Source organism: Salvelinus fontinalis, chromosome 1 (genome assembly GCF_029448725.1).
Source record: "Salvelinus fontinalis isolate EN_2023a chromosome 1, ASM2944872v1, whole genome shotgun sequence".
NCBI lineage: Eukaryota > Metazoa > Chordata > Actinopteri > Salmoniformes > Salmonidae > Salvelinus > Salvelinus fontinalis.
The window spans coordinates 19698948-19723004 of record NC_074665.1 but is presented as its reverse complement, the minus strand read 5'-3'; the positions used below and the strand labels follow the sequence as shown (position 1 = coordinate 19723004).

The window sequence follows — 24057 nt, the reverse complement described above, 5'->3', positions numbered from 1 at the left end:
GGATGTGGCAGGGCTTGCTAACTATTATAGACTACAAATGGAAACCTAGTAGCAAGCTGCCCAGTGACTTAATGAGCTAAATGCTTCTATGCTAGCTTTGAGGCAAGCAACACTGAACAATGCATGAGCACACCAGGTGTTACGGACGACTGTGTGACCACGCTCTCAGTAGACGATGTGAGTAAGACCTTTAAACAGCTCAACATTCACAAGGCTGCAGGGCCAGACAGATTACCAGGACTCGTACTCAGAGCATGCGCTGACCAACTGGCAAGTGTCTTCAGTGATATTTTCAACCTCTCCCTGACTGAGTCTGTAATACCCACGTTTCAAGTAGACCACCATAGTCCCTGTGCCCAAGAACGCCAAGGTAACGACCTAAATGACTACCACCCGTAGCACTCACGTCTGTAGCCATGAAGTGCTTTGAAAGTCTCATCATGGCTCACATCAACACCATCATCCCAGAAACTCTAGACCCACTCCAATTCGCACACCGCCCCAACAGATCCACAGATAAGGCAATCTCTATTGCACTCCACACTGCCCTTTTCCACCTGGACAAAAGGATCACCTATGTGAGAATGCTGTTCATTGACTACAGCTCAGCGTTCAACACCATAGTGCCCTCACAGCTCATCACTGAGCTAAAACACTGGGACTAAACATCTCCCCCTGCAAATTGATCCTGAAGTTCCTGACGGGATGCCACCAGGTGGTAAGGGTAGGCAACCACACATCTGCCACGCTGATCCACATCACATCCCTCAGGGGTGCGTGGTTAGTCCCCTCCTGTACTCCCTGTTCACCCACGACTGCATGGTCACACATGATTACAACTCCATCAGTAAGTTTGCCAACGACACAACGGTGGTAAGCCTGATCACAGACAACGACGAGACAGCCTATAAGGAGGAGGTCAGAAACCTGGCATTGTGGTGCCAGGAAAACAACCTCTCCCTCAATGTGATCAAAGGAGATGATCGTGGACTACAGGAAAAAGAGGGCCAAGCACACCTCCATTCACATCAACGGGGATGTAATGGAGTGGGTTAAGATCTTCAAGTTCCTTGGTGTCCACATCACTAACAAACTATCATGGTCCAAACACACCAAGACAGTCGTGAAGACGGCACGACAAAGCCTATTCCCCCTCAGGAGACTGAAAAGGTTTGGCATGGGTCCTCATATCCTCAAAAAGTTCTACAGCTGCAAGAGCATCCTGTCTGGTTGCATCACTGCTTGGCCTGGCAACTGCTCGGCATCTGACCGCAAGGCGCTACAGAGGGTAGTAAATCCGGCCCAGTACATCACTGTTGCCAAGCTTCCTGCCATCCAGGACCTCTATACCAGGCGGAATCAGAGGATGGGCCACCCTGGTCATAGACTGTTCTCTCTACTACCGCACGGCAAGCAGTACCAGAGCGCCAAGTCTAAGTCCAAAAGGCTCCTTAACACCTTATACCCCCAAGCCTATTTACATTCACCCCCTTTTTTACGTTGCTGCTTCTCGCTGTTTATTATCTATGTATAGTTACTTTACCCCTACGTACATGTACATAGTACCTGAATTACCTCTACGAACCTATTTCCCCGCACATTGACTCGGTATTGGTACCCCCTGTATTTATATAGCGTCGTTATTGTTATTTTAATTTTATTTTGTTACTTTTTTTCACTTTAGTTTATTTCATTTTATTATTTTATTATATACAGTATCAGTCAAACATTTGGACACACCTACTCTTTCAAGGGTTTTTCTTTTTTTAAATAATTTTCTACAATAATAGTAAAGACATCAACACTATGAAATACCACATATGGAGTCATGTCGTAACCAAAAAAGTGTTTATCAAATCAAAATATATTTTATATTTGAGAATCTTCAAAGTAGCCACCCTTTGCCTTGATGACAGCTTTGCAGACTCTTGGCATTCTCTCATCCAGCTTCTTGAGGTAGTCACTTGGAATGCATTTCAATTAACAGGTGTTACTTGTTTAAAGTTAATTTGTGGAATTTATTTCCTTCTTATTGCATTTGAGCCAATCAGTTGTGTTGTGACAAGGTAGGGATGGTATACAGAAGACAGCCCTATTTTGTAAAAGACCAAGTCCGTATTATGGCATGAACAGCTCAAATAAGCAAAGAGAAATGACAGTCCATCATTACTTTAAGATATGAAGGTCAGTCAATTCGGAAAATGTCTTTCTTCAAGAGCAGTCGCAAAAACCAAGCGCTATGATGAAACTCGCTATCATGAGGACCGCCACAGGAAAGGAAGACCCAAAGTTACCTCTGCTGCAGAGAATATGTTCATTAGAGTTACCAGCCTCAGAAATTACAGCATAAAATACATGCTTCATAGAGTTCAAGTAACAGACACATCTCAGCATCAACTGTTCAGAGGAGACTGCGTGAATCAGGCCTTCATGGTCGATTTGCTGCAAAGAAACCACTACTAAAGGGCACCAATAAGAAGAGGAGAATAGCTTGGGCCAAGAAACACAAGCAATGGACATTAGACTGGTGGAAATCTGTCCTTTGGTCTGTTGAGTCTAAATTGGAGATTTTTGGTTCCAACCACCATGTCTTTGTGAGACACAAAGTAGGTGACCGGATGATCTCCGCATGTGTGGTTCCCACCGTGAAGCATGGAGGAGGAGGTGTGATGGTGTGGGGGTGCTTTGCTGGTGACACTGTCAATTATTTATTTAGAATTCAAGGCAAACTTAATGAGAATTGCTACCACATCCTTCTGCAGCTACACGCGATCCCATCTGGTTTGCGCTTAGTGGGAGTATCATTTGTTTTTCAACAGGACAATGGCCCAACACACCTCCAGGCTGTGTAAGGGCTATTTGACCAAGTAGGAGAGTGATGGAGTGCTGCATCAGATGACCTGGCCTCCACAATCACCTGACCTCAACCCATTTGAGATGGTTTGGGATGAGTCGGACCACAGAGTGAAGGAAAAGCAGCCAACAAGTGCTCAGCATATGTGGGAACTCCTTCAAGACTGTTGGAAAAGCATTCCAGGTGAAGCTGGTTGAGAGAATGCCAAGAGTGTGCAAAGCTGCCATCAAGGCAAAGGGTGACTACTTTGAAGAAACAAAAATACTAAATATATTTTGATTTGTTTAACATTCCTTTGGTTATTACATCATTCCATGTGTTATTTCATAGTTTTGATGTCTTCACTATTATTTTACAATGTAGAAAATAGTAAAAATAAAGAAAAACCCTTGAATGAGTAACTTTTGACTGGTACTGAATATATATATATATTCTAGTCTACTTTTTTTTTAAATGCTTGTTGGATAAGCGCTTGTAAGTAAGCATTTCCTGGTAAGGTCTACACTTGATGTATTTGGCGCATGTGACAAATACAATTTTATTTGATTTGTTGCTTTTCTTGCCTACTCTAAGTGTCACTGATGGAAAGATTTAGGTCGTGGGGGTTGGGAGTGATGGGGACGTTGTAGCCAGTGTCCCTCTCCCAGTTCTTCAGCTACACACTACCCAGGCAGATGTACTATCAACGGCCCAGCCTTAGCCCTGCCTAGACTTAGTTAGCCCAGCTCAGCCTTAGTCTCGTAAACCTGACCCTAAGCAAACGCAGTGACTCGGGTCTGGTTTCAATGTTGGACTCTTTTGTCATAGGGGAACTACGTCAGTGTCTACGCCACTACTTTATGTACCCTTCAAAATACAGAAATCATCCCTGTATGATGCATTTTGCGTCATATGAAGCTGCATTTTGCATCATATGAACCACTGCTAAGGTTTTGCCTGCAAACTTTGGTTTGCCTCGTAATTTGTTGGGAGTTTTTCGTTATCGATGAAGGCAGTGATGTAGTTCCTCTATGCCTAAAGAGTCCGTCATTCAAACCAGACACCCTTTTACCTAGGGTCGGGTTTGCCAGACTACCCAGTCTTAGTCCAGCCTCAGTTAGCCCTGCCTGGACTCAGTTAGCCGAGCCCAGCCTGGCTCATAGCTGTTCTTGAGGCTTCTTTTCTGGCCACAAACTAGTGCAGCCTGCTTTACTGTGTGAATTACAACCCTCTAGTAGGCCTGCACATTACGGGCCTGACAAAAGGAATAATGATTACAACAGATATGTGTGTTATCACAATCATATCATGATGAGGGGTGGATGTATGATGTAGCCTATAGTATTATAATGCAGATGCAGCTCCGTATTGCTTGATGTTGTTATTTTAACATGCTGGAGAATGGAGATGGCATGAATTGTCAGTGCAGGTTATGACATTATCGCAGCCCAGTGTGATGTCCTGCGTCCTTCATAGCTGAAACAGTTGGACTGCTCCGCTGTTTATTTGTCACTGTGCATTTTGTTTCTGCTCCATGGCTCTGGTTTGACTCTGGTACTGCACTCACATCTGCTCAAGGGGGCTGTCATGCTGTGTGTCACTTTGATAGGGGAGTGTGGTAGACGGGGGTGTGTGTGTGAGTGTGGATGCATGTGTGTTTTTGGGGGGGGGGGGTTCGTGTGGGATCCTGATGTCCCCAGCTGTTTTCTACTCCCAGTCACAGTGCTTCCTAGTCCCAGAGGTCACTAAGATTAGCACCCATTCACTCCCCATCAGAACCAGACCAACATCTGTTGCGCTGCTTTGACAGACAACCACAGGGCTCTGTTTACAAAGCCTTTCTAACCTTTGCTTATGCAGTAGTTTTCCATGTCGTCATGACACACAAACAGACAATACCCATTGGAAATCATGGTCCTATCAAACACACCAAAACACACCAGTCCTATCAAACACATCAACCATTATGGTGCAGCTTACATTTTATTGTTGTGCATCAACAATGATCTAATCATGTTTAACTGGTTTCCGTGGTCTCGAATCTCTGTAGTGTGTGTTTTCAACAGAGATCTTAGAAATGTATTGTTTGATAGAACATTTTATGATACTGTATGTAATCAGTTTCTAGAATGGATGTTTTCTTGACCAAGATGGATGTTTGTTATGCACGTTACTAGGATGCTAATGCCCATTCTAGAATCCTATGTCTAATTCTATGGTGTTTTCTCCCTCCTCCTCCCTCTGTATTCCAGGTGTCCAACCTGTACCTGTATGATAGCGTGCTGGCACTGGCCAACGCCTTCCAGAGGAAGTTGGTGGACAGGAAGTGGCACAGCATGGCCAGTCTGAACTGCATCAAGAAGTCCACCAAGCCTTGGAATGGAGGCTGGTCCATGCTGGAGAACATCCAGATGGTAAACTTTAGTTCAGAACGTGAACATGAACCTTTTTCTAACCTTATACTCTATGAATTGTTTTCCTGATTTTCCCATCCATTGCAGTGAAACAGAGATATCTCTTTTTTTATTGGGATTGCGATTGATTGACTTTCATCATGCTGAATACTTGAAAGGTTTTTCAAGGAACATAGGTTGTGAATCCAATGTTTTTCGAAAGCAGAAGGGCACAAGGCCTTGAATAAAGTCCGAAGCAGAAAAGAGTCAAAGAAACAGTCCTTGAATCTAATTCACTCTACTTGCGTTACAACTGGAGATGCTCAGCTGTGGGAGATGAAGATGGTTGCCACCCCCTTGACAGTTCTGCTATTGCCATTCTCCAGACTTAATATCTTCAGCACTTAAAGTAGCTTCGTACTAGATCTCCTCTGCAGATACTCTTATGTTTTTTTGTGGCACTCATGGGTTTTGGGGTCCATTTTTCCAATGATGTCTTTAGAGTAGTATTGCCGTGTGTGTGTGTGTGTGTGTGTGTGTGTGTGTGTGTGTGTGTGTGTGTGTGTGTGTGTGTGTGTGTGTGTGTGTGTGTGTGTGTGTGTGTGTGTGTGTGTGTGTGTGTGTGTGTGTGTGTACTTCAATTTCATGCTCATTTAACGTTCTATGAGCCACAGAGTGCTGTGGAGAGAGTCTAATCTATCCCTGGGGGGACATGGGATAGATATCTTTGTCTCAGAGATCTCGGCCTGTCCCTATCACAGTGTCACAGGTTCAAACTGATTCAACCAGAATATTAAACTGGCTTTGGGAGCGCATCAATTTCGTTATGGTCTTGATACTAAAGGGCTTGGAACTGGACAGGAGGTCTTGACGTGACTCTGTGAGATCTCACTCTTTCTATGAAGTTCATCCTATATTCTCTCTCTCTCTCTCTTTCTATCTCCCTCCCTCTCTCTCCCATCACAGGGACATATCACAGGCCTCACAGGAACGATGGATTTCAAAGCGAACGGATCCAATTCTCACGTCCAGTTTGAAATACTGGGCACCAGCTTCAGTGAGACGTTTGGAAAAGACGTGAAAAGGGTGAGTAGGATGATTCTGCTGCTGGTGGTCACTCCTACTTTGTCTCAAGATGGCTGTAAGTCTGATAGATGTTTTTGAGTTTACTCTTCTCTGTGCAGTTCTGAAGCTACGACCTCTGTGGCACTACCCAGTGGAAATTGCAGCACAGCAAGCCTCGACGAGATAGTCAGTAAACCATTTCTTTAAAACAGTGGAGGTTATGGCCCATAAATTGCTGGCAGCGATTTCTGAGGTGTCTTGGGGTGGGTTTTTTAGCACACAGAAATCAGAGTGTGGAAACCACCCTGTGGAACATACTGCAGTCCTTGAGGCAAAGCATACACGAGAACCTGCCAGAATACTGTCAGTTATCTGTTTCAATTGTACCGAGAAATGTCATATACTCTCCAATATCTAGCTAGGTTATCATTATTGATATATGAAAAAACAAGGTTAACCGACATTACCTAAATTCCCTGTATTCTGTAATGCTAATTGTCAAGTGCTAAGATATGTTTTTCTTAACTATTCATTTTCGTGAATACGTCCTAGTAAAACACATACAGGGTGTTATGTTCAACAGGAACATAATGGAAATAACAACCAACTAGTTAATTGAATTAGTATGCATTTGTGTTGAAGGCATGAGACCAATAGAAGAAACCATTAGTAGAAAACCCCATAGGGCATGAATGACATGAATGACATGAATGACATGAATGACATAAACAACATGAACGACATGAATGACATGAATGACATAAACAACATGAACGACATGAATGACATAAACAACATGAACGACATGAACGACATGAACGACATAAACAACATGAACGACATGAACGACATGAATGACATAAACAACATGAACGACATGAATGACATAAACAACATGAATGACATGAATGACATGAATGACATAAACAACATGAACGACATGAACGACATGAATGACATAAACAACATGAATGACATAAACAACATGAATGACATAAACAACATGAACGACATGAATGACATGAATGACATAAACAACATGAACGACATGAATGACATAAACAACATGAACGACATGAATGACATAAACAACATGAACGACATGAACGACATGAATGACATGAATGACATAAACAACATGAACGACATGAATGACATAAACAACATGAATGACATGAATGACATGAATGACATAAACAACATGAACGACATGAATGACATGAATGACATAAACAACATGAACGACATGAATGACATGAATGACATAAACAACATGAACGACATGAATGACATGAATGACATAAACAACATGAACGACATGAATGACATGAATGACATAAACAACATGAACGACATGAACGACATGAATGACATGAATGACATGAATGACATGAATGACATAAACAACATGAACGACATGAATGACATGAATGACATAAACAACATGAACGACATGAATGACATGAATGACATAAACAACATGAACGACATGAATGACATGAATGACATAAACAACATGAACGACATGAATGACATAAACAACATGAACGACATGAATGACATTAATGACATAAACAACATGAACGACATGAACGACATGAATGACATAAACAACATGAACGACATGAACGACATGAATGACATAAACAACATGAATGACATGAATGACATGAATGACATAAACAACATGAACGACATGAACGACATGAATGACATAAACAACATGAATGACATAAACAACATGAATGACATAAACAACATGAACGACATGAATGACATGAATGACATAAACAACATGAATGACATAAACAACATGAACGACATGAATGACATAAACAACATGAACGACATGAATGACATGAATGACATGAACAACATGAACGACATGAATGACATAAACAACATGAACGACATGAATGACATAAACAACATGAACGACATGAACGACATGAATGACATGAATGACATAAACAACATGAACGACATGAATGACATAAACAACATGAATGACATAAACAACATGAACGACATGAATGACATGAATGACATAAACAACATGAACGACATGAATGACATGAATGACATAAACAACATGAACGACATGAATGACATGAATGACATAAACAACATGAACGACATGAATGACATGAATGACATAAACAACATGAACGACATGAACGACATGAATGACATGAATGACATGAATGACATGAATGACATAAACAACATGAACGACATGAATGACATGAATGACATAAACAACATGAACGACATGAATGACATGAATGACATAAACAACATGAACGACATGAATGACATGAATGACATAAACAACATGAACGACATGAATGACATAAACAACATGAACGACATGAATGACATGAATGACATAAACAACATGAACGACATGAATGACATGAATGACATAAACAACATGAACGACATGAATGACATGAATGACATAAACAACATGAACGACATGAATGACATAAACAACATGAATGACATGAATGACATGAATGACATAAACAACATGAACGACATGAATGACATAAACAACATGAACGACATGAATGACATTAATGACATAAACAACATGAACGACATGAATGACATAAACAACATGAACGACATGAATGACATAAACAACATGAACGACATGAATGACATAAACAACATGAACGACATGAATGACATAAACAACATGAACGACATGAATGACATAAACAACATGAACGACATGAATGACATAAACAACATGAACGACATGAATGACATAAACAACATGAACGACATGAATGACATGAATGACATAAACAACATGAACGACATGAATGACATGAATGACATAAACAACATGAACGACATGAATGACATGAATGACATAAACAACATGAATGACATGAATGACATAAACAACATGAACGACATGAATGACATAAACAACATGAACGACATGAATGACATAAACAACATGAACGACATGAATGACATGAATGACATGAATGACATAAACAACATGAACGACATGAATGACATAAACAACATGAACGACATGAATGACATGAACGACATGAATGACATGAATGACATAAACAACATGAACGACATGAATGACATAAACAACATGAATGACATAAACAACATGAATGACATAAACAACATGAACGACATGAATGACATGAATGACTGTAAAGTGCTTCAGCACGACATCTTAAGACATACAAACTCTAAATGAGTAGGCTACCCATAGAAATTAGATGTGAATGACTTCTATTTCTATGAGGCTACCATACAGTAACATGCTACTATACCGCTAAGCTATTACTGTATTTCAATCACACACATTATTTCAGCTAATGTAGTGCTTTTGCCAGCCTATATTTCCTGCTCCCTAACATGAGTGGCCTGATCAAACACCAGTCAGTAGTGGCTGAGGGAGAACATGCCAAGCATCCTGTGATAACGACTGTAGGACAAGCAGCTACAGGGCCACTGTCAACACAACTCTGTATGTGGCCATGGCAACCCTGTTGCGTCATATAATACTCTATATTTCCCATATTGGTCATTACCTTCCACCAGCGCCCTATTTGGTTCCCTCAGTAGATCTATTCAAAAGAAGCGCACTATTACGGGACACTGTGTACTCCTCTGTCCCATAGGGAAGAGACCAGCTCTGTTTCTCCTCACTGTCTACCCAGCAAACCAAAATTGGTTTCTGTGAAAGTTCCCAGAACTATCGTTAGGTCGCGGGAAATGTTCTTACAACGCAAAAACTGTCTAGCCGTGGTGATGATTATATAATGTTTGTATAAAACATTTGTCTGATGATGCAAGAACGTTCCTAGAACACATTTAATCTGTCCTTTATAGGTTCCCAGAATTCTTCATTAGGTTATGGGAACAGTCTGTTGAGAACAATGTGGGGACATCACAAAAGATATGTTCGCAAAGCACAAAAACTGTCCAGTTGGGCAGATGATTCTACAATGTTTCTTTTAGGGAGCAAAAACATTCACCTGATATTACAAGAACTTTCCCATAAAACATTTAGTTTGTTCTTTAAAAGTTCCTAGAATGTTTCAGGGGGGTTTGGGAACAGTCTAATGGGAACCAGGGTTATAGTACTCAAGTCCGGTCTCGAGACCATATATTGAGTGTATCTGTCTTGTGTTGGATACATATTTACTTGGTCTTGACTCTGTCTCAGACAATGAGGACTTAAACTGTATTTCCCCGAAACCAGACAAAAAAAAGAATACTTACTTGTGGTGGCTATTCAGCAGCCTGATGGTTTGGGTTAGGAGCTACTGGCCAGTCTTTCACGTTTTGCAATGATGCTCCTATACTACTCGGCAGTATGATCTTGATGGTGCTCCTGTAGAACATTGTGAGGGCCCTCGAGGGACAGGCCAAATTTATTCAGCCTCTTGCCTTCTTCACCACATTGTGGTACTGCACATTGCTGCACTGCACTGTCAGAACTAGAAGCACAAGCATTTCGCTACACTCGTATTAACATCTGCTAACCATGTGTATGTGACCAATACTATTTGATTTTATTTGATTTTACGTTGTCCGTGTGGTTAAACTAGTTCAGCTCCTCGGCGATGTGGATGCTGAGGAACTTGACATTTTTGACCATCTTCACGTGGCCCCTTTGATGAGGATGGGGGCTTGCCCAGCCTGGTTCCTCCTGAAATCCACAATCAGCTTCTTTGTTTTGCTGACGTTGAGGGAGAGGTTGTTAACCTAGCACCATGCCATCAGTGTGCCTACCTCCTTCTTGTAGGCCATCTCGTCGTTGCTGGTAATCAGGCCTACAATTGTCGTGTCGTCAGTGAACTTAATGATGGAGTTGGACCTGTGTGAGGCCACACAGTCGTGGGTATACAGGGAGTACAGGATGGGACTGAGGATGCACCTTTGTTGGACCCCTGTACTGAGGATCAGTGTGGAGAAGGTAATGTTACCTGCCTTCACCACCTGGGGGCGGCCCGTCAGGAAGTCCAGGAGCCAGTTGCATAGGCAGGAGTTCAGTCCCAGGGCTGTAAACTTTGTGGTGAGCTTAAATGGCACTATGGTATTGAGGGCCAAGCTGTAGTCGATGAACAGCATCCCCATATATGCATTCCTTTTGTCCAGGTGGGTGAGGGCAGTGTGCAGTGCAATGGCGTATGCGTTGTCTGTGGATCTGTCGGACAGTAGGCAAATTGGAGAGGGTATAGTGTGTCATGGAAGGAGGTGGTGATGTGGTATTTGTCCAGCCTCTCGACGCACTTCATCATGACTAAAGTGAGTTCTATGGGTCAGGTGCCATTCAGTTCAGTTACTTTCCCTTTCTTGGGCACGGGATGATAATGGACATCGTGAAGCAGATGGGGATAACGGCCTGAGCTAGAGAGAGATGTCTGAAAATACAACAGCTAGCTGGTCTGCACATGCTCTGAGGGTGTGGCTAGGGCCGGCTGCCTTGCGAGGGTTAACACATTTGAGTGACTTACATACATCCTCCTTGTAGACTGTAAGTTCGTTTCCCTCGTTGTGTGGCTAGGACCGGCTGCCTTGCGAGGGTTAACACATTTGAATGACTTACATACATCATCCTTGTAGACTGTAAGTTCGTTTCCCTCGTTGTCTTTAGGGGCTCTCCTCGGCAGCTCAGAGTTGTTAGGCATGAAGTGTGAGAAAAAGGTGTTTAGCTCGTCCAGTAGGGCAACGTTGGTGTCCGCGATGTGACTGTTTTTTTCTAATCCGTGATCGTTAGAAGCCCCTGCCACCAACGCCTCGTGTCCAACCCACTGAATTGCTCCTCCACTTTGTCCCTATACTTGTGTTTCGCAATCTTGATCGATCTGCGTAGGTTGGATTTGTACTGCTTAACCATACAATTGTCCCCAGTCACCTTGCTGTGTTCATAAGCAGTATCTCTCTCCTTCAGTTTTCCGACAAGGCTGCCAACAATCCACATTTTTTATATCAATTAATACATTTAATTAATAAATGGATTTAATGGAGGTTTCACTAGTCACTTAAAATAACGCCACTTTAAGTTTTGAAAAACACCATCGGTATTACGTCATCTATGCATTTTTTTTATGAATCCGGTGACTGAGTTGGCATATTCATTGATGTTATCCCAGAGGTGACCCAGATCATATTTCAGTCCACGTGTTCAAAACAGCCTTGGAATCTGATTGGTTGGACCAGCGCTGTACAGACCTGACCACCGGAACGTTCCTCTTGAGTATTTGTTTGTAAGTGGGGAGGAGCAAAATGGAGTCGTGGTCAGATTTGAGGAAAGTAGGATGGGAGAGGGCCTTATACCGATGTCTAAAAGGTGTTTAGCAGTGGCCAAGCATGGAATTTGCGCGAGTTGGACAGTCAGTATGTTGATAATAATTTGGGAGCACTGCCCTCAAAATACTTTTGTTAAAGTCCCCTGCGACAATGAACACTGCCTCTGGGTATGCGGCCTCAGTTGGTTCACAGTCCAATGAAGATCTTTGAGAGCATTTTTGGTGTTGGCTTGGGGCAGGATGTACACAGCCATGGCGATAATCCCTGAGAATTCTCACGAAATGTAAAAAGGGGGACAATTGATGACCAAGTATTCCAAGTCAGGAGAGCAGAAGCTTGCAATTTCCTGTACTCTTCCCCTGTCGCACCACTTGTTGTGCACCTGAATACAAACATTATCTTAATGTCAGCACAACTGGACAGTTTTTGTGTTTTGGGAATGTATATTTTGTGATTTCCCCACAGTGTTCCCAGCAGGCTGTTCCCACAATTTAATGAAATATTCTGGGAACCATTAAAGAACAGAAGAAATGTGTTCTGGGAACGTTTTATACCAACATTCTATAATCATCACCACGAATGGTCAGTTTTTGCCACAACCTAACAGATGTTCTGGAAACTTTCACAGAACCAATTTTGGTTTGCTGGGAAATCATTACCTGTACATTACCTTTCCCCAAAAGTTTTCATAAAGTTTTCAGATATGTTCTGTGATGGTTGATAAAGATGTTGTGCACAACACTTAAGTGAATGTTAGGACAACATTCCAAGAATATTTTTTTTTTTTAAACGTTAAATTGGAAAATAAAATATTTTGCTATAAAAAACATTCTCTGAATGTTTTTGGGATGTTATCATCCTAACTGGAACTTAATCGGAATCTTAACTAATGTTCTGGGAATGTTGCCTGTTTGCTGGGTAGAGTGATGCTTTCACTGGTGCTTGCTGAGGAGAAGAAAGACATCATTAAAATGGAGGATGCCTATCAGATGTGAACGTCTCCATACGACGCCCCACATAACAGGGACATGCTCCATGATTGGGAGAAATGTCAGTCATTGCCTAAGGCTGAATTTTTAGTAGGAAAGTGTCAAAGCCTGCTTATCAAGTGCTTTATTGACTCATATTTTTTAAATTTCATAGCGTTTTACAGCAGGGGTCAAAGAGCCATATTGAAAAAACACAACGAATTTGCGGGCCAGACATAGACTATTATGTTTGTTTCTCCTTTGGTGTTTTGTTGCAGGTTTAGTTTTTTGGTTATTCAAGCTTTAAAAACTGAAGTCACACTGCAACATTTTAGTAGCCTATCTAGGTCTTGTGTCTGTGTCTGTACACTTTCCCTCCGCTGCTCGCGATACACGGGATACACGAAAGCAGCGCAATTGAAGTTGAATTCACAGATGTGAGTGCATCAGGCTGTAATTTCATTAAGTAAATGACTCAACTGTTGACTCATTTATACTCGCTTGTGTGTCCTATTGTCCTTCAGTAGTAATTTATACCCGCACGTGAATCCTTATCTTATAACATTTTGACAACCTGTATGATATTTTCTGTAGGCTGCAGCAATGACCTGTTGCAAACGAAACTTGGCATGGGCCTACAACAGGCTTAAACTTTAGGTCCGGTGGAAGATTTGGTCCATGCCATTAGTGATGATATTATACAGTGCACTGGCTGGCTCATGTGTGGGTGTGTGTGTGGGTGTGTGTGTGGGTCTGGGAGAGGGGTGGGTGTGTGGCAAGGCACTTCCATTTGGCGTGCAGCATGTTGGCAGTGTTTGCTGGGATTTGCAGTGATGGAAGCAGGCCAATAATTCCATTTATAAAAAATGGAAATACTCTATGCTATGAGACTCGAAATAGAGCTCAGGTGCATCCTGTTCCCATTGATCATCCTTGAGATGTTTCTACAACTGGATTGGAGTAAACCTGTGGTAAATTCAATTGACTGGACATGATCTGGAAAGGCACACACCTGTCTATATAACGTTGACAGTGTGTGTCAGAGCAGAAACCAAGCCATGAGGTCGAAGAGCTCCAAGACAGGATTGTGTCGAGGCACAGATCTGTGGAAGGGTACCAAAGTATTTATGCACCATTGATGGTCCCCATGAACACAGTGGCCTCCATCATTTTTAAATAGAAGAAGTTTGGAACTACTAAGACTTGCTAGAGCTGGCCGTCCGGCCAAACTGAGCAATCGGAGGAGAAGGGCCTTGGTCAGGGAGGTGACAAAGAACCCGATGGTCACTGACAGGGCTCCAGAGTTCCTCTGTAGAGATGGGAGAACCTACCAGAAGGACAACCATCTCTGCAGCACTAAACCAATCAGGCCTTTATAGTAGAGTCGCCAGAAGGAAGCCACTTCTCAGTAAAAGGCACATGGTAAAGCTGTGACCATGTTGCAACCATGCCGCAAACTGGACAACATGCCAGTTAGTTTCTTAATATTTTGCCCTTCTTCATTCTTCACATTCTCTTTATCTAAAACTCCATCTCCATCCCTACCTGTCGATGCCTTTACCATGCTATTTTTCACAAGGTAACAATTTCGCTCAGATGAAACGTCTTATAGATTAGAGCCTAAATAGAGATTGAAACGTTATTCCTTATTCCTGTCTGTTGACTTCATTCCCTTTTGACCACTCAATGTAGCCCTAACAGGCATGACATTTCTCGCTTTGCTACCACTTTATAATTTCTACCTTTCTATTTCTTTCCTACCTTTTTATATCTCTCTTCTTCTACCAAGCAGTATAAACTTTCAGGCTTTCAGCTCGGCACAATTGTAATTTGGGGTGAAAATAGGAACCCAATGTCTCTGTATTTTTTTTATCACAAGCAGTTCTAATATATGATGCGTCATGATGCATGTTATTTACATCATATACAATGCATTCAGAAAGTATTCAGACCCCTTGACTTTTTCCACATTTTGTTACGTTACAGCCTTATTCTAAAATTGATTGAATTGCTTTTTCCCCCCTCATCAATCTACACACAATACCCCACTGAGAAAAAGAGGACGGAGGTCGGGCTGCCTTCTGAGAATTCATAGGCGATCGAATAAACCCCCCTGTTCTTCTAGCTAATGTGCAATCATTGAAAAATAAAATTGACGACTTACAAGGAAGATTAAACTACCAACGGGACATAAAAAATTGTAATATCTTATGCTTCACGGAGTCGTGGCTGTACAACGACATTATCAACATACAGCTGGCTGGTTATACGCTGTATCGGCAGGATAGAATAGCGGCGTCTGGTAAGACAAGGGGGGTGCGGACTGTACATATACGTAAACAACAGCTGGTGCACGATATCTAAGGAAGTCTCGAGGTTTTGCTCGCCTGAGGTAGGAAGTTTACATACACTAAGTTGACTGTGCCTTTAAACAGCTTGGAAAAATCCAGACAATGGTGTCATGTCTTTAGAAGCTTCTGATAGGCTAATTGACATCATTTGAGTCAATTGAAGGTGTACCTGTGGATGTATTTCAGGGCCTACCTTCAAACTCAGTGCCTCTTTGCTTGACATCATGGGGAAATCTAAAGAAATCAGCCAATACCTCAGAAGAAAAATTATAGACCTCCACAAGTCTGGTTCATCCTTGGGAGCAATTTCCAAATGCCTGAAGGTACCACGTCCATCTGTACAAACAATAGTACTGTCACAATTCCAATGGTGAAATGAAGGAGTCAGGTGCAGAGAGCAGGGTAGTTCCGAGCAAGTGGAATTTATTATTTCAACCAGAAATAATCTATGAGACGGCTACGCCACACAACAAAGGGCGCGTCAAAAAATACTGTCCAACATAAATAGGACAGAATCCACTATATAAAACACCACCACAACAAACAGAATAACAAGCCCGCACAAAAGTCGGCGGGCCAACTGGGTTTAAATAGCACCCTAACCTAAACACAAAACAGATGTAACCAATTAGACAAACCTAAATGAAAACAGAAAAGGGGATCGGTGGCAGCTAGTAGGCCGGAGACGACGACCGCCGAGCGCCGCCCGAACGGGAAGAGGCACCATCCTCGGCGGGATTCGTAACAAGTACGCAAGTATAACCTGTCTAGGACTGGCGGAACCCCTCGCCAACAGCCAATGAAATTGCAGGGTGACAAATACAAATCAACAGAAATCTCATAAATCAAATTTCTCAGACATACAAGTATTAGGCACAATTTTAAAGACACAATTCTCGTTAATCCAGCCACAGTGTCTGATTTCAAAAATGCTTTACAGCGAAAGCTGCACAAACGATTATGTTCGGTCACCACCAAGCCACAGAAAAACAGCCATTTTTCCCACAAAAGAGAGGAGTCACAAAAAGCACAAATAGAGATAAAATGAATCACTAACCTTTGATGATCTTCATCAGATGACACTCATATGACTTCATGTTACACAATACATGTATGTTTTGTTCGATAAAGTGCATATTTATATAAAGAAATCAAATTTTACATTGGCGCGTTAGGTTCAGTAGTTCAAAAACATACGGTGATTGTGCAGAGAGCCACATGAATTCACAGAAATACTCATTATAAATGTTGATGAAAATACATGTGTTATACATGGAAATGTAGATGAACTTCTCCTTAATGCAACCGCTGTGTCAGATTTCATAAAAACTTTACGGAAAAAGCATAATCTGAGTACGGCGCTCAGAGCCCAAAACAGCCAAAATAAATATCCGCCATGTTGCGCCGTCAACAGTAGTCTGAAATAGCATTATAAATATTCACTTACCTTTGATGATCTTCATCAGAATGCACTCCCAAGAATCCCAGTTCAACAATAAATATTTGATTTATTCCATAAAGTCCATCAATTATGTCCAAAGAGCTTCTTTTGTTAGGGCATTTGGTAAACAAATCCAAATGCGCGTTCAGGTCCAGTCGGACGAAAAGTTCAAAAAGTTATATTACAGGTCGTAGAAACTTGTCAAACTAAGTATAGAATCAATCTTTAGGATGTTTTTATCATAAATGTTCAATAATGTTCCAACCGGAGAAGTCCATTGTCTGTAGAAAAGCAATGGAACGAGAGCTACCTCTCATGTGAAATGTGCATGACTGAGAACGAGGCTGCTGCCAGACCCCTTCGTCAAACAGCTCTCATCCGGCCCCCCTTCACGGTAAAAGCTTGAAACAACGTTCTAAAGACGGTTGACATCTAGTGGAAAATAACCCATATCCCACTGTGTATTCGATAGGGGCTGAGTTCAAAAACTACAAACTTCAGATTTCCTACTTCCTGTTTGGATTTCTTCTCAGGTTCTTGCCTGCCATATTAGTTCTGTTATACTCACAGACATCATTCAAACAGTTTTAGAAACGTCAGAGTGTTTTCTATCCAATACTATTAATAATATGCATATATTAGCATCTGGGACTGAGTAGGAGGCCGTTTACTCTGGGCACGCTATTCATCCAAAAGTGAAAATGCCGCCCCCTATCCCAAAGAAGATAAACAACACATAACCATGGGACCACGCAGCCGTCATACCGCTTAGGAAGGAGACGCGTTCTGTCTCCTAGAGACTAACATACTTTGGTGCGAAAAGTGTGAATCAATCCCAGAACAACAGCAAAGGACCTTATGAAGATGCTGGGGGAAACAGGTACAAAAGTATCTATATCCACAGTAAAACGAGTCCTATATCGACATAACCTGAAAGGCCGCACAGCAAGGAAGAAGCCACTGCTCCAAAACCGCCATAAAAAAGCCAGACTACGGTTTGCAACTGCTCATGGGGACAAAGATCGTACTTTTTGGAGAAATGTCCTCTGGTCTGATGAAACAAAAATAGAACTGTTTGTCCATAATGACCATCCTTATGTTTGGAGGAAAAAGGGGGATCCTTGCAAGCCAAAGAACACCATATCAACCGTGAAGCACGGGAGTGGCAGCATCATGTTGTGGGGGTGCTTTCCTGCAGGAGGAACTGGTGCACTTCACAAAATAGATGGCATCATGAGGTAGGAAAATTATGTGTATATATTGACATCATATCAAGACATCAGTCAGGAAGTTAAAGCTTGGTCGCAAATGGGTCTCGAAATGGACAATGACCCCAAGCATACTTCCAAAGTTGTGGCACAATAGCTTAAGTACAACAAAGTCAAGGTTTTGGAGTGGCCATCACAAAACCCTGACCTCTAGCTCTGTCATGAGGAATGGGCCAAAATTCACCCAACTTGTTATGGGAAGCTTGTGGAAGGCTACCCGCAACGTTTGACCCAAGTTAAACAATTTAAATGCAATGCTACCAAATACTAATTGAGGTTATGTAAACATCTGGCCCACTGGGAATGTGATGAAAGAAATAAAAGCTGAAATAAATCATTCTCTCTACTATTATTCTGACATTTCACATTCTTAAAATATAGTGGTGATCCTAACTTACATAAGACAGGGAATTTCTACTAAGATTAAATGTCAGGAATTTTGAAAAACTGAGTTTAAATGTATTTGGCTAAGGTGTATGTAAACTTCCGAGTTCAAATGTACATATTTCCTCAATTACCTTGACTAACCGGTGCCCCCGCACATTGACTCTGTACCGGTACCCCCTGTATATAGTCTCGCTATTGTTATTTTACTGCTGCTCTTTAACTACTTGTTCATGTATTTCTTATTCTGATTCATATTTTTTAAACTGCATTGTTGGTTAGGGGCTTGTAAATAAGCATTTCACTGTTTTATTCGGCACATGTGACTAATTACATTTGATTTGATAATGACAAAGTAAAAACTGGTTTGGGGATTTTTTTGCAAATGTATTAAACATAAAACATAAATATTCAGACCCTTTACTCAATACTTTGTTGAAGCACCATTAGCAGCAATTAGAGCCTTGAGTCTTTTTGGGTGTGACCCTACAAGCTTGGCAGACATGTATTTGGGGAGTTTCTCCTATTGTTCTCTGCAGATCCTCTCAAGCTCTGTCAGGTTGGATGGGGAGCATTGCTGTACAGCTATTTTTAGGTCTCTCCAGTGATTTTCGATCGAGTTCAAGTCCGGGCTCTGGCTGGGCCACTCAAGGACATTCAGAGACTTGTTCCGAAGCCACTCCTGCATTGTCTTGGCTGTGTGCGTAGGGTCGTTGTCCTGAGCGCTCTGGAGCAGATTTTTATCAAGGATCTCTCTGTACTTTGCTCCGTTTACCTTTCCCTCCACCCTGAATTGTCTCCCAGTCCTTGCCGCTGGAAACATCCCCACAGCATGATGCTGTCAACACCATACTTCACCATAGGGATGGTGCCAGGTTTCCTCCAGATGTGACGTTTGGTATTCAGGCCAAGGAGTTCAATCTTGGCTTCATCAGATAAGATAATCTTGTTTCTCATGGTCTGAGAGTCCTTTAGGTGCCGTTTGGCAAACTCCGAGCGGGCTGTCATGTGCCTTTTACTGAGGAGTGGCTTCTGTCTGGCCTCTCTACCATAAAGGCCTGATTGGTTGAATGCAGCAGAGATGGTTGTCCTTCTGGAAGGTTCTCCCATCTCCACAGAGGAACTCTGGAGCTCTGTCAGAGTGACCATCGGGTTCTTGGTCACCTCCCTGACTAAGGCCCTTCTGGTCGGCCAGCTCTAGGACGAGTCTTGGTGGTTCCTAACTTCTTCCATTTAAGAATGATGGAGGCCACTGTGTTCTTGGGGACCTTCCATGCTGCAGACATGTTTTGGTACCCTTCCCCAGATCTGTGCCTCGACACAATCCTGTCTTGGAGCTCTACGGACATTTCCTTCGACCTCATGGCTTGGTTTTTGCTCTGCCATGTCAACCTTATATAGACTGGTGTGTGCCTTTCCAAATCATGTGAAATCAATTGAATTTACCACAGGTGGACTCCAATCAAGTTGTAGGAACATCTCAAGGATGATAAATGGAAACAGGATTTACCTGAACTCAATTTCGAGTGTCATAGCAAAGGATCTGTCTACTTATGTAATTAAGGTATCGCTGTTTTTTTATATACATTTGCAAACATTTCTAAAGTTTCTGCTTTGTCGTTATGGGGTATTGTGTGTAGATTGAAGGGGAAAAAAATATTGTTTCTTGCTTCTTGGATAAAGCTTCTTGGATAAAGCCAAGAGGTCTGAATAGTGTCCGAATGCACTGTACATACTGTATATTCTTAGTAATCCCCAGAATTAAGTCCAAGCGTTACAGTACAAGCTCGCCACAGTTGGGTGTGGGAAGGAAGGAGGTCGAAGACTAGGAAGTGAAAGCCTCTGTATGTGTTAATCATGAGTTATTTTAGTTTACCTTTTCACAGATGACCCTGTATACACATCTATACACATCAATATGCACTATACACATCAATATACACACCAGTATACACAGCAATATCCACATCACTATACACTATATATCAATATACACATCAATATACACTATATATCAATATACACATCAATATACACTATGCACATCAATATACACGTCAATATACACTTTACACATCAATATAAACAATATACATCAATATACACTGTACACATCAATATACACTATACACATCAATATATACATCAATATACACTATACACATCAAAATACACTGTACACATCAATATACACATCAATACACACATCAATATACACACCAGTATACACAGCAATATACACATCAATATACACTATACACATCAATGTACACTATATATCAATACATACATCAATATACACTATACACATTAATATACACATCAATATAGGCTGTACACATCAATATGCACATCAATATAAACAATATACATCAATATATACTGTACACATAAATATACACTATACACATCAATATACACATACATATACACATCAATATACACATCAATATACACTATATACATCAATATACACTATACACATCGATATACACATCAATATACACTATACACATCAAAATACACATCACATACATCACACATACATCAATATATACTGTACACATAAATATACACACCAGTATACACAGCAACATCCACATCAATATACACTATACACATCAATATACATCAATATACACATCAATATACACATCAATATTCACTATACACATGAATATACACATCAATATAGACTATACACATCAATATGCACATAAATATATACAATATACACTGTACACATCAATATACACTATACACATCAATATACACTATGCACATACACAAATCAATATACATATCAATTTACACATTAATATACACCACATATCAATATACACAGCAGTATACACTATACACATCAATATACACTATACACATACATATACATATCAATATACACATCAATATACACATCAACATACCCCACATATCAATATACACATCAATATACACTACACATTGATATACACATCAATATACACATCAGTATACACTATACACATCAAGATACACTATCCACATCAATGCACACATCAATATACACATCAGTATGCACTATACACATCCAGATACACATCCGTATACACTGTGCATCAATATACACGTCAATACACACCAATATACACATCAATATACACTAAACATCAATATACACATCAATATACAAATCAATATACACTACACATCAATATACACTATACACATCAATATGCACTATTCACATCAATATACACCGCACATCAATAGACACATCAATATACACATCAATATACACTATACACATCAATATGCACTGCACACATCAATATACAACATACACATCAATATACACTATACACATCAATATACACATGCATTTTCAGAGCATTAGAAACATTAGAAAGGATGATGCGTCACAATGCACATTGTTCACAACAGTACATGTTTACACCCACAGCGTCTGCTTATCTATGCTTAGTAATACCCAGTACTTGGCCCAAGCTTGGCAAGAACTGGTTAAATAGTAGAACGTCCCTACAACATCCTCTCCTTACTGCCATTAACCTTTCGGGATTGCGACAAGGCCATTAGGCCGGAAGACTAAGAGGGGTTAATGAGCTGACTAATAATTAGCCTAATTTATCTTGTATCTGTAAAAGTTCCGACACTCATTAACGATGCGTTCGCATTTCCCCAAGTAACGTGCAATAATGCTTATCCCTTTATTACAGTTGGTTTGAAAAACTGAGCTGTATATTCAGAACAATAACGGCGATTCAATATAACGTTATGAAAAGCCAAGCCGTGCTACACAAAACTTGGATAGCTCTTCAATTCTATGTATCAGTCGATATTTATTTGTTGAAAAATTAAGCTGTGACGTCACTGGTGTAACCTAACTGTTGCTCACAGTGTGAGACTAGTACCGAGTGCAGGCTTTAAGTGGCTTTAAGTCCTGCAAGTAGCATTCACATCACGCTTTGTAGCGACTAAGATGGATAGCAGGTACCATGCAGTGTGGTGTAGTAGAGCTGTGACGAGCACACAGGCCAGAGTTGCCTCATGTCTGCATTGCGGGGACTCCCAACTGGGAGAGATAGTACAGCACAACATGGCTCACTCAGCCACAGATCAAGAATGGATCCCACCAGTGGTTTTAGGCCTGGTGATTAGATCTCGACCAGGACAGAGAGGTGTAATCTCCTTTGGTTTGACACAGTGATAAAGTTTGTGATGGGGGTTAAAGGGGAGGGTGGATGGGACATGGGAGACACCAGTGTGTCAGACGGTCTCTGTACGGAGGTGTTTTGTTGGTCTATCAATTGAGAAATACAGAGATAGAGATCCAGCAGTGGGCCATTTGAAAGACGAAGGGGGCTTATCGGCTTGTAGCACGGCTTTGATAAGGTAGACAGGGATCCTCCTGGCTCTCTTGTGCCTGTTAGGCTTGTTACAGTGGCGGCTCTGCCCACTAACAAGCAAGCGGAGCTGGAGAGGAGCTGGAGCGGAGCTGAATTACACAGACAGTCATTTGGAACATAAAGGGATTCGGCTGAATAGAAGTCCTTCTGAAATGAAACCATTACAAAAGAGATGAAAAAGCAGGGCTTTCATGATAATTTCAATCCCTCGCAATAACAGTTTGCTATTCAGAAACCCCAAGTAATAAGTATACGAAAATAATGACATGGGATATTGTAGATTTTGCTTTTCGCTATTAGTCTCTAATGATATTGTGTGTTTTTTCTTGATGAGTTGAGCTAGGTCTGAACATTGTGACCAGGATTGGCTTGTGGTACTTTGGAATTAAATGAAAGCCCAATAATTAGTTTAAATTCACCATAATACATGTGATATTCAACGTCCCTGATCAATTCAAATTTAAATCTGCTATAATTTGCATTGTGCTAATGAGGAAGAAATAAACAACACATTTAGGCCACGTCTATTGATGGGAGCATTATTGTTATTTTTCCTCCCCCGCCTGCATTTAAACGAACAAAGAACCACCAGGCGTTCTAATAATTGAAATCCTTGCCATACACTAATTACTTAGTTAGAGATGG

The 24057-nt window shown here is 41.1% G+C and overlaps 1 protein-coding gene across 2 annotated transcripts in view; it reads left to right on the top strand.

The window, feature by feature from the left end:
* grid1b (glutamate receptor, ionotropic, delta 1b) overlaps window positions 1-24057 on the top strand; it is a 426632-nt gene that overhangs the window by 359245 nt on the left and 43330 nt on the right. For both annotated transcript variants that reach the window (XM_055897543.1, XM_055897462.1), the window contains exons 7-8: window positions 5086-5247; window positions 6193-6312. In XM_055897543.1, coding sequence (XP_055753518.1) covers window positions 5086-5247; window positions 6193-6312 — 282 coding nt within the window. The remainder of the gene's footprint in view (window positions 1-5085; window positions 5248-6192; window positions 6313-24057) is intronic.